This window comes from Oryx dammah, unplaced genomic scaffold (genome assembly GCF_014754425.2).
Source record: "Oryx dammah isolate SB20612 unplaced genomic scaffold, SCBI_Odam_1.1 HiC_scaffold_2, whole genome shotgun sequence".
NCBI lineage: Eukaryota > Metazoa > Chordata > Mammalia > Artiodactyla > Bovidae > Oryx > Oryx dammah.
This window is the reverse complement of record NW_024070186.1, coordinates 141190186-141208445: the sequence shown is the minus strand read 5'-3', so window position 1 is coordinate 141208445 and position 18260 is coordinate 141190186. Positions and strand designations below refer to the sequence as shown.

At 35.2% G+C, this 18260-nt stretch overlaps 1 protein-coding gene across 1 annotated transcript in view; it reads right to left on the bottom strand.

Moving 5' to 3' along the window:
• NCAM2 (neural cell adhesion molecule 2) overlaps positions 1 to 18260 on the bottom strand; it is a 251238-nt gene that overhangs the window by 144374 nt on the left and 88604 nt on the right. The window contains exon 9 of the mRNA XM_040265979.1: positions 1874 to 2024. Within this exon, the coding sequence (XP_040121913.1) occupies positions 1874 to 2024 (151 nt within the window). The remainder of the gene's footprint in view (positions 1 to 1873; positions 2025 to 18260) is intronic.

Below are 18260 nucleotides of genomic sequence, written 5' to 3'. Positions count from 1 at the left end.
TAGAGGAAGACAAAAAAGAAATTATAAAAATGTGAGTAAATAATATTTCTCCCTTTCAAGTTCCTTAATATATTTATAATTTATTAAAATAAAACATCATAATTTCTGGTGAGAGTCTTAATTAAAATGAATATGGATATAATGCATATGACATCAAACATTTTTTTAAAAGGTCAGTGTGGAGTACTTGTAAAGGCATCTGTATTGTTGCAAAGCTTTTACATTTAATATAAAGTGTAAGATTATTAACTCTGAGAGAGCCTGAATAGCTATTTGTACATAAGACAAAACACACCTAGTCAGGAATTAGTGGAGAAAATGAATCATTCATGAGGAAGACATACATTAGAGAGAGAAAAATGATCCACCAAAGATAAGCACATCCTGAACCTTTGAGCACATTAATTCACATGGGCCAAGGAACTGTGCAGCTGTGACTAAATTAAGGATGTTGGGTTGAGAATATTATCCTGGATTATCCAATGTGGGTCCAATGAAATGGCAGGCAAGTCAAAGATAGAGACAATGTGAGAAAGGAAGCAGAATCAAAGTCACGTGATGGAATGTGGGACTCATTCTACCATTAGTGGCTTTGAAGATGGAAGGAGATGGCAAGTTAAGAAAAGTGGGCATATTCTAGACACTGTAGAGCCTCCACAAAGAAACACAACCCTACAAATACTTGATTTTATCCCAGTAAGAATCATTTCTGACCTCTGATATCAAGAGTTTAAAATAATACATGGTATTGTTTACAGCAAGTAAATTCATGTTCACTGGTTATATCAACAACAGGACACTGAGAAGATACAGACTATAAATGTATATTATGTCACTGAGCCTCAAAATACACAAAATGCAAAAATAAACAATTAAAGAGAGAGAGAAAAAAGTTCACAAATATGATAGAGGATTTTAACAACCATCACTCTAATAGAACAAATTTGGTGAATACATAGAAGATTTAAAGAACATATATGTGTTTTAAGTACATATTATGTATTCACTAGACAGATAATATGCTGGGACATTAAACAAACCTCAGTAAATACAACAATAATCAAAACCATATAGAGAATATTTTTTGAAGCAAAACTGAATTAAATTATAAATTAGTAACAGTAAAATATCTAGGGAAATGCTAAATATCTGAAGGCTAAACATATTCTCACAAATAATATTGACCAATGATGAAATAATCTACAAAATATAAATGATTTTCAACTGAAAGCCAAGAGAAACACAATAAATCACTATTTGTGGGATGTAGTTAAAGTACTGCTTAGAGAACAATTCCAGAAAAAGCTGAATAAACCAATATGTAAGCTTTTAACAGCAAAGGAGGCCCGCACCTGTGATCAAAAACAACTTGAATTTGGTTCACAATCAGTCCTTGCAAAACAGAGTATCCTAAATACTGTTTTAAATATTATACAATAATTTATGAGGATGTGAAATAATTCAACAAAATTTGAATGAGAAATGAAATTCTCACTACATACATGAAACACAGGACCAATAATATTAAGAATAAACAGATAAAAATCTAAGGAGATGTTGATCAATTACTGATAACTAACATAGTTCTGTTTACATCATGATTTAGGCTAAACGTTCCATTAAAAAGTAACAATTATTATGGTAAGCAGTATCAAGACTATTAAATACAGTCAAATCTATATTATGAAATCTCCCATAACCTCCACTAGATGTCTCTAATAACTTGACTTTGGCTACATTCCTTCTAATGTTATATATGAAATACTGCAACATGAACTACATCTGTGTTTTGATTTTCCTACAAAACTTAATGTTTTTCAAAGAAGAAAAAAAGTTGTCTTAATACACAACTGAAAAAATTAAAATAACTTACATTCAATATCAAGGTACATGCTCTTTTGGTGCCCTCCAATTCTGCTTGCAGCTTCACAGTCGTATCTCCCTGAATCTGACAAGTCCACATCTTTAATGTGCAGTGATGAACTTCCATGCTGCCCTTTGACTTCGATACGTCCGTCTGGGCTCTGTTTACATTTATTTGGGGAAAAAGGAAGATTTTATGCTTATTTTGTGTAAAATGATGATGAAACATATTACATTTATCATTGACATAACATTTCAAAATAAACTCTTAACTGTATTCAGTTTTTTATTTCAAAAAAGCACTGTTCCCATATTTATACTTTACTGGTTTTAGCTTACCCATTTTAGGGACACTGACATGCACGTAATAAAAACATGTTTTATCAACCTTTTTTATTTAGCATGCTCTTTGCTTTTTAGACTTTCACTTGCTTTTTATAAAGCTAGTATGTTCTTCTAGGGACTTCCCAGGTGGCGCAAGGATTTTGTTGTTGGCTTTCCATTGTGTTCTTTGCAAACAGCAAAATGACAACAATGCCTATTTAATTCTGGCTACAGCTTACCAGCAAAAATACCTCTGCCATACTTTAGTTTCTTATTTTACCACATAAGGAGAATGTACCAAGATGTATGACAATTAAAGAATTTAAAAGGAATTTATACTTTTTATTTTTGAATGAATGCAACAGTATTGCTTATAAACATAACTGGTACCATATGCATCAGAGATACACTAATAAAAGCACTGTATTCTTAGGAAGTCATTGGAAACAATATGGAAAGATTACTCACATACTCAACAAGTATGACTCAAGTCAACGAATTACTTATAATCCTATAGTCTATAGACTGTATTTCAAATAAGAATTGTGTGTAACATAATTAGCATTCCAGAATTGTTTTCTTAAATCATGTAAATATCTTAATAGCACACATATTAAAACAGAGGTAGTTTATTCATTCTATTTTACTTTGTACTGTCAAGATATACAGTGGACTTTTAACATTTCATAACTCATTGAAGACATCTGCTCTACCATTATCAAATTGATTCTTTTTAATATTTAAGGCTTTAGTGTTCAATGATTATTATATGTCATTCAATGGAAATATGTATGTTATTATACACAGTATAATGGTTGTGTATTTTTATATATGACAGATTCAAATAAATTTCAATACGTGTGTTTACTTTGCATTATTAAAATGATGTTTAATCATTTTTCTTTATTAATATCAAAAGTCTGTACTTTTTCATGGCTTGTGGGATCTTATTTCTTCCATTGGGGATCAAATCCAGAGCCACAGAAGTGAAAGTCTGCTTCTTAATCACCAGATCAACAGGGAAGCCCTTCACTGGACTCCCTTAAAGGCCTTTTCAAACATGTTGATTGGGGCACAATATGGTTACTTTTTTTTGCTTTGTAATTCTATATGTGAATGCAATCATTAAATAATCCCATTAATTACTGATAATTTATTATTTGAGAAATAGTCTTCAAAAATAAAGAAATAAGCAAAAGCATATTAGGGATGCAACTTAGGCCAAAATTTCTTAGTCAAAAATATGTTCCCCACCTTCCAAGTATTGCTAAAGAAATAGTAAGGTGAAGTTTTCAATCTGAAGGGCATTCTATGCTGCCAATTTTTAAGATGTTCAGCTGCTAAACCCATTTACTTAATTGAAAGAAAACAAAATGCAAATATTCATGGAAGTTAAAAATCAGAATGAATGAATAATTGGCCAAAGTAAAATGGCCAATTGTTATATAAGGTAACTAACTGCTGTTTCCTAACTAAAAAAATATCCTGTGGCCTTTATTGCAACTCTATTCATTGTTAATTCCCTGATAGCTCATTTGGTGAAGTGTGTCTGTAGTGCAGCAGACTTGGGTTCAATCCCTAGGTTGGGAAGATCCCCTGGAGAAGGGCATGGCAACCCATTCCAGTTTTCTTGCCTGGAGAATCCCCACGGACAGAAGAGCCTAGTGGCCTACAGTCCATGCGGTCACACAAATCGGACACGACTTAGCAACTAAACCACCACCACCATTTATTGCTAAATTCTTTTGAACTTGCCTTCCTTTCTTCTGTGCTGACTTCCCTTGGCTTTCAGGACACCCACATGATCCTGATTCTTCTCCCAGTTTTAGTTGCAGCCTCCTTTGTTTTGGATTTTATTACAGCCTCCTCGCTTCCTTGAGGTCTCTGTATTCTGGCCTGGACTCTACAGCTTTTTCATTTGAGCACTCTTAGCCCTGACCACATCTACACAGAGATCTCTAGTCACTCTTTCTCCCTCAGTGTCCTTCTTTCCCTGGAGCTTCAGAAATAAGATACATCACATGCAGGGAAAGTCCATTTGATACAGATCTCAAACCAGCATGTGTAGATGAATGTATCACACCCACCCAGCATCACCTGCCCTCTCCCAGGTATCTTTCTTTCTATGAATGATATTAATACTAATTATTTTCCATGCCTCATGCTATACCATGTTTTCACTCTTGCATCAGTTGCTGAACCTCATTCATCTATTTATATTCTAAGTAATGATACATCTCAGTTTAATATCTTGCTTGACATTACATTTCCAATTTTCAGGAACTGTGTTCCCCTAGACATATCTGCTTTCTCCCTCTCCATTCAGAGTTTCAGTTGTGCTGCTGAGTTGGAAGGATATTGACAGGCGTCTCTCGATTTGAGAAAACAATCACACTCAGGAAGAATGTGACCATAAAAACCTCCCTGACTCTACAAAATTCTACAACATTATGTTATTTCTTATGTTTCTTTTAGCAAAAAAAAATCATTCCAGCTGCAGAAATTATTTCTTGTGAAACTAAGAATAAGGCTTTTTTAAAGAAGCAAACTTTTATTTCTCATAACTACTTTATGATGGTTTCACCACCAGAAATTTTCTATAATTACACATAATATTATATTGCCTCCACCAAGTCCTTAGCCTGATGTTGATGGATTTCCATATGGCATTATCTTTCTGTTAAGGACACCTTACAATTTGGGTATCAGTAATTTGGGTTCCAATCAATTTGAACTATTTGTATTGCAATGAATATCCTGTGCTGTCTTTCTCTAAGCAGCTTTCACATATCTGTCTCTAATCTTTCCCCCTTTAGCTCTTTCATATCTATGTGGCAGAATTCTACCATCATTCTTTCCATTTCTTAGCCAAATATCAATTTATATTCATAATCCCCCATTGACTACTCTGTGTGTGTGTGTGTGTGTGTATAATGTTCTTTGAAATCAATGCATTTCTTGGGACACATTGTTTTTTTTCTGGTTTTAGCTGAAACTTGGATTTTATCTTGCAGGTTGATATTACAGTTGTACAAATGCAAGACATTTTAATGACATTTCATATGAAAGTCACCTGGACTAGCATCTATGACAGAAATGATACATTCTAATTTTTATAAGGCAAATTAACTCATAGTGAAATATACATATAATTGTATAAAGGAAATGTAATTCTTCAGCTATTCTTTACTATGGATAAGAAACTTTGTACTTAATATATTTATTAGAATGTAGATAAGATACAGTATTAATAATATAAAACATCCTTCTTTCATTAGGGAAAATATTGCCCTTCTGCACATTAAAAAGTAAATTTACCCACCTTAAAAATAAACAGGTCCTTTGGTTATCACCTGTTATAAATGATATATCTTTGACTTGTGGATAACTATTCATGTAAATTAGCGTGTTATTAATATTAGTAAAAATGGTAGTATTTAAAATACTAAGGCAGCCAGTATGCCCCATGTTTTTTCTTTCTCACACTCATGTGTTAAACTGTTTTAGGATCATTTACACTTTAGAGAAAATTGGGGATCCTGTCACTTAGTTACTCAACATTTTTATCTATGTTTGCAATTGTAAGCAACAATATATTTGAAATTAACAGAAATTTAGGAAGAATAGACTTTGTTCTATTTCTGGAAGGAGTGTGATTCCCTGAGAAATAATGCTTCAGAGTTACCACTGTCTTTGTAATAATGCACAATATGCATTTGACTAGAAGACCAAAGTCATTTCTTCTCATTTCATATACCAAAGGGCATCTTTCTCTCTGTGCTACAAAAATATATTACACATTTCTGAAAGAAAATTCATTTATATCTTGGCTTTGATTCACCACCTACAGAAGATTCATTTAAGACATCAGATATTTGACTGAGATAGGTTAATTGGTATATTAGCTGTTCATGTGGTATTTTCAGTTTCTATCACTGCATTAAGATGACTGGAAAGTAAATTGTCTGACTGTACATTATTCTTTCAATCTTTTACAAAAAGACACTCTCAGAAATTTGACTTGATATTATATCTTTTGCCTTTCTGAAGGTCAACTTAAGAACTGCCTCCTTGTATAATATTTCAGTATTTTTATAAAATGATTATCCATAGTGCTTATTGTCCTTTCATTGATCTCTTAATCAAATATCTATGTGAAAACTATTATCTTGAGTTTAGTACACAATAAATATTTTGTTGTAAATTTTAACTGTTGTACATTTTAAATTACATAACGTATATCATGGTTACTTTGTGGCTTTACTTGACTAGACTTCATTGTCAAATTTAGAATTCAGTTGCAGCAAACAATACATCTGAGTTGGTTAGAATTCCCTTCCTTCTTCCTTACATTTATGCCTTTGAATGTTTTTAGGGTCATTGACACTTTTGGCCTTTTGCGAAATGGTGGTTCATGTCAGTTACTCAGCATTTTTTTGTATGTGTGCAATTGTTCTACAATAAGAGTCCAGGCACTGGGGATAAAAGCTGAGCAAAACAGAATAATTCCCACCCTTAGTAGAATTTAACTTCAACTGAGAAGACAGATATCATTTTAAAAGTAAAATACAAATAAAATGAGAAATACCACAGGTTCATTGTGGGGATATTAACAAAGGGGTGGGTTAGAGTCAGAGTTATATTCCTTGAGACACTGAAGTGTGGACTGGAATCTGGAAATGGTGAAAGAGGCAGTGGTGTAGAGAGAATTCAGTGCCATAGAGAGACTATGCCACGAGAAGGCTTATGGAAAAACTGAGAGAAGACAGCAGGTGTAGAGAAAAGGCTGAGAGCACATGGGATCCCCTGACATTGGAGGCTGATAGAGAACCCGTGGAGCACCCAAGATACACAGATGCACAAGTTTTCACCTTTTGGTTACATACTATTTTTTCTTATTATATGCTATGCATTTTGGGGGGGTGGGTAGATTTTTTATTATATATTCTGTTTGCATTATTTTTAATTGCATTCCATTGCATCTCTATTGCATGTAAATTAAATTTAGTTTCAAATATGTAGAGGTAGCAGCAAGACATAACTGTTAAACGCAAAAGAAAGAAAACAGACTCTTTCCAAAGGTCATTGGAATTAATTTATGCAAACCAGCTTCTCAAAATCATAGGATTCCTATGTTTACTCTTAATATTAAGGTCTCTTTCCTCTGGACTTGATCCAAACTTCCTAATTTTATTCCTATTTTCATATCATGAAATAAACTTATGTACATTTACCCTTCCTCTAAGGAGGGTAAACTCTGTAGGATTTTGATTAAATAAAGAGTAATATGTCCAGGAAAATTTCTTAACTTATAGTTTCTTCACTGGTTATAGGGGTAAAAGGCCTTGTTGGTTTTATACAGATATAAACTCTGTGTTACTATTCTATGGCTTTAAATCTGTGGGTACTAATAATTATGCATCACATTTCCAAAATTTATATATTACTTAAAGTTATATTAAGTATCCCAACTGTATTTCTATATCACTGTTATTTATTATGGTTATTCATTGTGACTGGAGTTCTAAGCAAATAAATTAGAATAAAAGAAATGTGTTTGTAGTATAGCTGATCATACTCTGGCAATGCTTTTGCTTACTCTGAATGACAAGATACCTACTTTTATCAAATCCAAAGATAACAGAACAACATATTTGATCACAAGATTTTTCAGAAAATTCAGGACATGGGAATTCAAGCCATAAGTGTGGGGCTAGTGTAGAAAGCCAGTAGGAAAATCCTACAGATTCAAGCTATCAATCCTTATAAAATTTCATTGCTTTCTTCAAGGTTAATAAACTATGAAAAACAGGATGATCACTACTGTTTTTGATAATCATTGCTATTCCCAATTTTTTCTGTATATCCTTCATAATGGAAAAGAGCAAAGTAACAACAACTGCTTATTAAAAAATGAATAAGGGATAAAGAAGCCAAGAAGATATTAAAATCTAAAAGTTATATCCTATTTGAGCTAAATTTTAGTTTCAGGGCATACAACACAGCAAAGATTGAAAGAAGATCTAAAAGAATGAGGCACATTATACACTGAAATCCTTCCTATTCAACAATTTATTATAAGATGGTCAGAGATATTATAATGGTTTATGTACATAATTGAACTTACCTTGTGAATATTGATATCACATGCTTACACTGTACTGCCCTGAAAGTAATGTAATAACTAAAATGTGAACTCCTTTATTGCAAGGATTTGAATAAATGACAGGTTTGTTTTAATGTTTTTTAAATTCTGATTTTAAAATGTTTTTCTCTGTAATATAAACTTAACCAATTAGAAAACAGATAAAATGCAATATTAAAAATACTATAATTGGAATGGCATAATATTGATAATGATTGAAGCTGCAATAGAATGTGAGATTTCATTATATCATTCTCCCATCTTTGTTTTAAATTTGCATGACACAATTTATCATGGAAATTTTAAAACAACATAACCAAGATGGAACATGTCCCTTTATTTTTGTCAGTTGTTAGAACATACAAAGCAGATCAGAACCCAAATTAAAATCTAGAGCATACTGCTGCAGACTACTCACAAATCCATGGATTTCTGTATTGAAAGCCAGTGAGGTTTTGCTGTAATTATTTTGCAGTATTTATCACAGTGCAGCTTGGCTTACACACAGTACATAACTTTTGCTGCTTTCCCCTAGGCCTGATTAGAATTACTTGAGGATGAGGTGGCTGGATGGCATCACCGACTCGATGCACCGGAGTTTGGGAGTTGGTGATGGACAGGGAGGCCTGGCGTGCTGCGATTCACGGGGTCGCAAAGAGTCGGACACTACTGAGCGACTGAACTGAACTGAACTGAAAGAGAAGGACTCGACTGAGCAACTGAACTGACTGAAGTTTGCGTAGGCTCAGTGCAAGACATATGATTAATGTTATTACAATCAGTGATGTAGTTAGTGACCAGTGTCTATGTGGTATGGCAATCTTGTTCAAATTATAGACAAATGAAAGATCTTTGAAAAGCAGTATCCAACAGGAAGCAGTACAATAATGTTACATGAGATGTTTGAAAAGTGCCTGACACATAGTATATATTCAATAAATTTAACAATAGTCATTATCCTCTCCCAATAGCATATCTTTATGTAAATCCCTACAACATGTTCAATAATGGAAACACTTCAGTATGAAGAAATACAAAATATTTGGGGAACATTCTTTCTTCTTGATCTAATGAGACAAATGAGGACCCTGTACTGAGCCTTCTTTGGCTGCAACTCACTGGAAGCATGAAAAAGACACATGACTGCTCTAAGTATACATAGGTCTTTTCCCTGTCTGTTTCATTTGAATAAATTGTATTTTTTCTCTTTGATTTTACTAGACATTTCTTCTACGGTACCTAATCTTCTGTTAATCCAATCTAATCTTATCTTTATGTGTTTTTTTTTAATCTCTAGAATTTTGATTTAGTCTTTTATGCTATTACGTTTCTCTGTATTATGTTCATGCTTTCCAGCTACCTTGTGTACATATGCAGTATATGTATTAAAAGAAAAAGAAAAAGGGTATGTGAACGTCCCTATCTACTAATACTGTCAACTTTGTCGGGGGATCTGCTTCTTTTGATTGATTTAGCTTTTTTCCCCTAATATGGGTTATATTTTCATGTACCTTGTACACCTCATAATTTTTATTAGATGTCACACACTGTGAATTATATCCTTTGAGTGATATTAAGTATTATAGAAATTTAGTGATATGATACATTATATATATAAATATATATATGATCTCTTTTATGAGATATTGTTAAATTACTTGAAAACAATTTTATTCTTATGAGGCTTTTAAACTTTGCTAGGCAAGCTGGGGACAGTCTTTAGTTTAAGACGAATTCGACTGCATTACTAAAGCAACCCACTCCAGGATTCTTGTGGTTCTTTCTGTGGCCTTGCAGTTTCCTCACAGACACACACACACACACTTATCAGTATTCAGCTGAAGACTCTTGGGGAAAGCGCTGAAGATCTCTGGAGCTCTCTCTGTGTAAATATCTTCTCCACAGAGCTCCCTCCTCTCTGGTATCCCATTCTGTGATTTCTAGCACCCTTAATCATTCAAACTCAACACTGGCTCCTCAACTAGGAGAAAAGAGCCAGACTCTTCATCCTTGTGCAGCAGCCTGGAAACTCTCTACATAGTACACTTGTACAGTCACAGGGCTCATGTCATTTGTTTCTCTTCTCCCATGGGTCAATATGTAATCCATCACGATATAAATTTTGTCTGTTGTCATTGTTAAAAGTCAGAGTATAAATCAAGGCTTTCTTCATCCAATATGCTTGGAAATATGAATTCTAACAAGTATTTTAAATTGTCATTAGTCCCACACTTAACATCAGAAAATGCAAGGAATTTACCACTAGTGACAACATTTTGTCACATATATGCAAATTCTTATGGTATACAACACATTGCTATTAACAGCATTGTTTTTACCAGCCATACATCACAAAGTAGAATACTACTTGGCAATGTGTGTGTACATTTTTCCTTCTTTAAAAAACTCACACCATTTCAAATACACATTAAATATATACATCACTGGATATATAAGAAATGTTATAAAAATAATGTGTACAATTACTGTCATATGTATCGGCAGTGTTACAGCAAATATACACTCTGTTTTAATGCACAGCTATGCTGAGTGACTCATATATTTTACTTTAGTGCCTCATAACTACATTTCAGGTAGGAGGCTTAAGAAGATAAGTATTTCTCAGCTCTGAGTTGAACTCTTCTCAGTTGTATTAGAGTATAACAATTATGGAATTAACAAAATCACTTTATTGGAAATGCTATATATAATACATGCACACAAATACTAACAACTAGTAAGTATAAACAAAAATATCAAAAACAGTTTCATCAAATCCTTTCAGTAAATAGACACAGAAGCAAGCTACCTCTTAAAGATGACTAAAAATTAAAATTTTGTATAGCATACATTAACTCCCTTGAGCTGATTTTGTTTAGTTTTGGATTTAATTTGTTTGTTTTGTGATAAAGTATCTCTTCATAAAGAAAAGACAAATTTTAAAAATTATGTATATACAAATCAACTTTTTATAATTGCTGCTGCTGCTGCTAAGTCGTTTCAGTCGTGTCCGACTCTGTGCGACCCCATAGACGGCAGCCCACCAGGTGCCCCGGTAGCTGAGATTCTCCAGGCAAGAACACTGGAGTGGGTTGCCATTTCCTTCTCAATGCATGAAAGTGAAAGTGAAGTCACTCAGTTGTGTCTGACTCCTAGCAACCCCATGGACCTGCTGCTGCTGCTGCTGCTGCTAAGTCGCTTCAGTCATGTCCGACTCTGTGCGACCCCATAGATGGCAGCCCACCAGGTTCCCCCGTCCCTGGGATTCTCCAGGCAAGAACACTGGAGTGGGTTGCCATTTCCTTCTCCACCATGGACCTAGAAGTCTTCAATTAAAAGAGAAGATAGTCTCTAGAAAGGATCTAAGTTATCAAGATAATAAAATAATGCATAGCAGAAAGGGAGTTGCAAATGGTAACAAAATTTACTTCTTTACCAAAGGCAAAAAGATGTATTAAGACAGTTTCAAAGTATGGAATGAATGAATTAATGCTACAACCCTAAACCATAGAAAGGAAAAAATACAATGTGGACTTTGTCAGAAACATTAAAAAAGAAGGCAAAAGCCTATATTTCTATATTATATTTTTTCATTAAAAAAGAAAATTATGTTTCACACAGGTCTGTGATGAATATTTACATTGATATATATCAAAATTAGATGATAAAAGTTTACAGATGTTATCATTAAAGGGGAGCATGGTGGAAACAGAGAGCCAAGAAGCAGAGATGATCTGGGAAATTATATTACCTTTACTAGAAGAAACAAAAGTGATAAGAAACATCCCTCAAGAAGTTTCTGTGTGCTGGGATATGCAGATATGGAATGTTTAGTAAACAATTATATTACAAGGCAGATTGTTATAAATATTATAAGAAGGTATTGGAATAGTATAATGCAATGTGATATCTCAAGGTGCTGATCAAAACAGCAGTTAGACATGTTTTATCTGATACAGAAAGAAGAGATCCAACTCTTTATGGTATACACAGGAAAAGTGTGCCATTTAATTACTTGCTAACCTCCTGCCTCTATAAAATTAGTCTATGGAAATTCCTTAATTACCTTTTCTATCACTTGGCCACAGAGTATATTTTAGTTTAAATAAGCAAATGATGCATGAAGTAATCAGAATATTATATCAGTTTATTCAAATGTTTATCACTTTGTATGCTACTATTACTTTAGCATTGTGTTTTTCCTTTAAAATTTTTGCCCCAATAGATTCACAGCTCCTATGACTTCGCTAGATACAGTGAACTTCAGAATTGAATGCAAATATTCATATAGTAAGTCAGTTCTACTATTCTGTACATAGTTTAACTTCTTATCCAGTTCTAGATTTTGTAATTAAAAGAATAGTGTCCTACAATTTATACTTAGGTTACCTGAAGAACTCAGCAATTAATCTAGACATCAGTTCAGTTCAGTCACTCCGTCTTGTCCGACTCTTTGTGATACCCAGAGTTAAAAACCAATAGGCTTATCATAGAGACTTCAGTTTGGCAGTTAAGGACTCTCTCAGCAAACTCAAACATATTGCATACCACAATTAGTGCATCAAAGACTTGTGATATCTTTCTCTACATTTAAAACTCACAATGTACATTCGAAATTGTAGATAAAATACATACACTATTGAAAATCTTCTAGCACCCCAGGATTGACGGAGGAAATGTGAAGAAATCTTACTAGGATTAAATTAATTGATTTTAATAGTAGGACTTGAGGAAAAAATGAAGGTAATAGAGATTTGAAGAGTGACCTATCATGTCGGGGCCTTCCCAGGTGGCTCAGAAGGTAAAAACAAAAACAAAAACAAAAAATCAGCCTACAGTGTGGGAGACCCAGGTTCGATCCCTGGGTCAGAATATACCCTGGAGAAGGGAATGGCAACCCACTCTAGTATTCTTGCCTAAAGAATTCCATTGACAGAGGAGCCTGATGGGCTGCAGTCTAAGTGATCGCAAAGAGTCAGACATGAGTGAGCAACTAACACACACACATGCTATCTAGGTAACAAAGGGGTTTCCAAATGATATCAGAAGCTATTGGAGGCTTCTGAACAACAGAGTGATATTATCCAGCTTATTTCCAGTGGACCAATTTCACTATTTTAACAAGAATAACAAGGGGCAAGGGTGAATGCATTAAAACCTTTATAAAGTTTTTTTGCAATAATCTTGGCAAATAATTTGGAGGAGGGCATGACAACCTACTCCAGTATTCTTGCCTGGAGAATCTCATGGACAGAGGAATATGGTGGGCTATGGTTCACAGGGTCACAGAGGCATCTGAAGTGATTTAATATGCATGCAGGCAAATAATTATGCTGGCTTGGAGCAGAGCAGTAACAGTTGGGTTTTGAGAAATGATCACAATTTTAATATATTTAAAATAAGAATAACAGGATTGACAAAATTTGAATGTATGTATTATAATAAATAAAAGTCAAAACATTACACCAAAATTTTTAGACTATAACACTAGAAGAAAGGAATCACCATTTAATGAGATCGGGATGACCAAGGAAAATACAGAACTAGAGACAATGTACGGAGCTGGGTCAGGTATTTTACATCAAGGTACTTATTTAATGTGCAAATGTAGCTACCTGGGAGATGACTGGATACAGATAACTAGGGTTTAGTTGAAAGGCTCCTGCTTAAAATTTGGATTTTTTTGAATCCAGTTGGTAACTAAAGGCATGAGACAAAATGAATAAGTCAAGGGAATATACAGTTATATGAGAAAGGAATCCAATAACAAACCCCAATTTAGAGCCCTAGATGATTTAGAGGTCAATTAGAAGACCAAGACTGATGAGTGAAAGAACAGGAAAGTATACCATAAGCCAGAGCTTCCCAGGTGACACTAGCGGTAAAGAACCCGTGGCTCAATGCAGGAGACAGGAGACGCAGGTTCAATCCCTGGATCTGGAAGATCCCCTGGAGGAAGACATGGCAACCCATTCCAATATTTTTGCCTGGAGAATGTCATGGACAGAGGAGCCTGGCAGGATACAGTCCATAGGGTTGCAAAGAGTTGGATACAACTGAAGCAACTTAGCATGCATGCATGCATACCATAAGTCAAAGTCTATGCAACCAGCAGAAAGGATTATTTAATTGGATCAATGCTTCTCTTAGGTAAACAAGTAAAATTAGGTTTCCTAATTTGTGATAAAATTTAGAGAAGTGAATGTTATTAGTAACAAGCTTTCCAAAGAGCTTTTGTGGAGTCACGTGATCAAAGCCAGACTAGAATATATTCAAGAGATAATTCTAGGAAGAATTTAGAAAGAACAGAATTAAACAACTTTTTCAAGAGATTTTCTATGAATAGAGGCTCAGCTCAGATGAGATCTGGAACCCAAATATGGTAGTTACCTGGGTTGCCCAGGTTTTTCATAACATCTTACAGAAAAATTCAAAACAACTTTCTGGCCAATCCAATATCTGTCTGTCTACATATATACACAGACTTAAAATATATACTCATATATGAAGGGTGGGCTTCCCTAGTAGCTCAGATGATAAAGCGTCTGCCTCCAATGTGGGTGACCCAGGTTTGATCCATGAGTCTGGAAGATCGCCTGGAGAAGGAACTGGCAACCCTCTCCAGTATTCTTGCCTGGAAAACCCCATGAACGGAGGACCTGGCAGGCCACAGTCAATGGAGTCACAAAGAGTCGGACACGACTGAGTGACTAACACTTTCACTTTCATATGAAGGATATATGTATCATTACCCAAACTGTGCATTTCATACCCATGACTCATTTATTTTGGAACTGGAAGTTTGTAGCTCTTAATGTCCCTAATGTTTTATTCCCCACACACCAAATCACCTGTTCATTCGCTATATCTTTAAGTCTGTCTCTGCTTTGTTATGTTTGCTCATTTGAATTGTTTTTTAGATTCCACATATAGGTGAATTAGTAGTTTTGTCTTTCTATGTCTGAATTATTTCTGTTAGCACAATGCCCTCTAGGACCATTCAGTTCAGTTCAGTTCAGTTGCTCAGTCGTGTCCGACTCTTTGCGACCCCATGAATCACGGCACGCCAGGCCTCCCTGTCCATCACCAATTCCCAGAGTTCACTCAGACTCACATCCATCAAGTCAGTGATGCCATCCAGCTATCTCATCCTCTGTCGTCCCCCTTCTCCTTCTGCCCTCAATCCCTCACAGCATCAGAGTCTTTTCCAGTGAGTCAGCTGTTCACATGAGATGGCCTAAGTACTGGAGTTTCAGCTTCAGCATCATTCGCTCCAAGGAAATCCCAGGGCTGATCTCCTTCAGAATGGACTGGTTGGATCTCCTTGCAGTCCAAGGGACTCTCAACAGTCTTCTCTACACCACAGTTCAAAAGCATCAATTCTTCGGTGCTCAGCCTTCTTCACAGTCCAACACTCACATTCATACATGACCACTGGAAAAATCATAGCCTTGACTAGATGGACGTTAGTTGGCAAAGTAATGTCTCTGCTTTTGAATATAGTATCTAGTTTGGTCATAACTTTTCTTCCAAGGAGTAAGCATCTTTTAATTTCATGGCTGCAATCACCATCTGCAGTCATTTTGGAGCCCCCAAAAATGAAAAGTCTGATACTGTTTCCACTGTTTCCCCATCTATTTCCTATGATGTGATGGGACCGGATGCCATGATCTTCATTTTCTGAATGTTGAGCTTTAAGCCAACTTTTTCACTCTCCTCTTTCACTTTCATCAAGAGCCTTTTTAGCTCCTCTTCACTTTCTGCCATAAGGGTGGTGTCATCTGCATATCTGAGGTTATTGATATACATGGTGGCAAGATTTCATTCTTTTTTTATGACTGAAAAATATTTATATGTCATGTCTTCTTTATCCATGTATAGACTGATAGACACTTAGGGTACTTCTGTACCTTGGCTCTTGTAAATAAAGGTGCAGTTAAGCTAGGGACGTATATATCTTTTTGAATTGCTATTTACATTTTCTCAACATCAACGAGTCAGACATGACTAGCAACTAAACGACTACTATTACATTTTCTGTGAATGAATACTCTGTAGTGGAATTGTATATCATGTCATATATCATATAGTAGTTATATTTTTAGGTTTCTGAGGATTCTACACAGATTTGCATAGTGGATGCACCAGTTTACATTCCCACCGACAGTGAACAAGGGCTCCCTTTTCTATACATCTTCACCAACACTTGATATTTGTTGCTTTCTGATAATAGCCATTCCAAAAGGTGTGAGGTTATGTGTCACTGTGGTTTTGATTTGGATTTCTCTGATGATTGGTGATGTTGAGTATCTCTTCATATGCCTGTTTGCCATCTGTATAGGAGTACGTCAAGGCTGTATATTGTAACCCTGCTTATTTAATTTTTATGCAGAGTACATCATGGAAAAATGTCAGGCAGGATGAATCACAAGCTGGAATCAAGACTGCTAGGAGAAATATCAACAACCTCAGATATGCAGATAATACCACTCTAAGGGCAGAAGGGAGGAGGAACTAAAGATACTCTTGATGAGGGTGAAAGAGAAGAGTGAAAAAAGCTAGCTTAAAACTCAACATTCAAAAAACTAAGATCATGGCATCCAGTCCCATTACTTCATGGTAAACAGGTGGGGAAAAATGGAAACAGTGACAGATTTTAATTTTGGGGGCTCAAAAATCACTGTGGACATTGACTGCAGCTATGAAATTAAAAGGTATTTGCTCCTTGGAAGAAAAGCCATGACAAACATAGATGGCTTATTATAAAATAGAGATACTACTTTGCCAACAAAAGCCTGTATAATCAAAGCTAGGGTTTTTCCAGTAGTAATGTACAAATGTGAGAAGTGGACCATAAAGAAGGTGGAAATTGAAGTACAGATGCTTTCTAATTATGATTCTGGAGAAGACTCTTGAGAGTTCCTTGGACTGTGAGGAGAACAAATCAGCCAATCCTAAAGGAAATGAACCCTGAATATTCATTGGAGGACTGATGCTAAATCTTAAGCTCCAATCTTCTGGCCACATGACACTAAGAGCTGACTCATTGGAAAAGACTTTGATGCTGGGAAAAAATGAAGACAAAAGGAGAAGAGGGCAGCAGAGGATGATATGGTTGGGTAGCATCACCAACTCAATGCACATGAAAATGAGCAAACTCTGGGAGATAGTGAAGGACAGGGAAGCCTGGTGTGCTGCAGTCCATGGGGTCACAAAGAGTTGGACATGACTTCGTGACTGAACAGCAATATGTTTTTTTTTCCAGCAGTAAAGTACAAATGTGAAAGCTGGACCGTATAAAAGGCTGAGTACTGAAGAATTGAAGCTTTCTAATTGTAGTGCTGGAGAAGACTCTTTAGAATCCCTTGAACTTCAAGGAGATCAAATCAGTCAATCAAAGGAAAGTAACCTTGAACATTCATTGGAAGTATTGATGTTGAAGCTGAATCTCCAATAATTTGGCCACCTGCTGAGAAGAGCTGACTCACTGGAAAAGAGCCTGATGCTGGAATGATTGAGGGCAGAAGGAGATGGCAGAAAATGAGGCAGTTGGATAGCATCACCGATTCAATGGACAGGGTGCTCTGAAGTTGATGTTGGCCCACTATAGGGTGGTGTTGGATCCAAGGGTGGCTGTATAACTCTGTAATACCTTAGTATGGGTACAGATTATAACTGGATTTATTGTGGAGATAAACTGCTGAGTCACAATCCTGTATAACAGAACCTCACATAGTATGAAAGGTCAATTATTAATATATTTTAAAAATAAGCAAATTCACAGAAAAAGAGTTCATATTTAGATTTGTAGTTACCAGAGGCAGTGGTGGATTAAGGCAGTCAAAAGACATAAACTTCCAGTTATAAAGTAAACAAGTATTAAGAATGTAGGATAAAACATGATAAATATAATTAATACTACTATAAG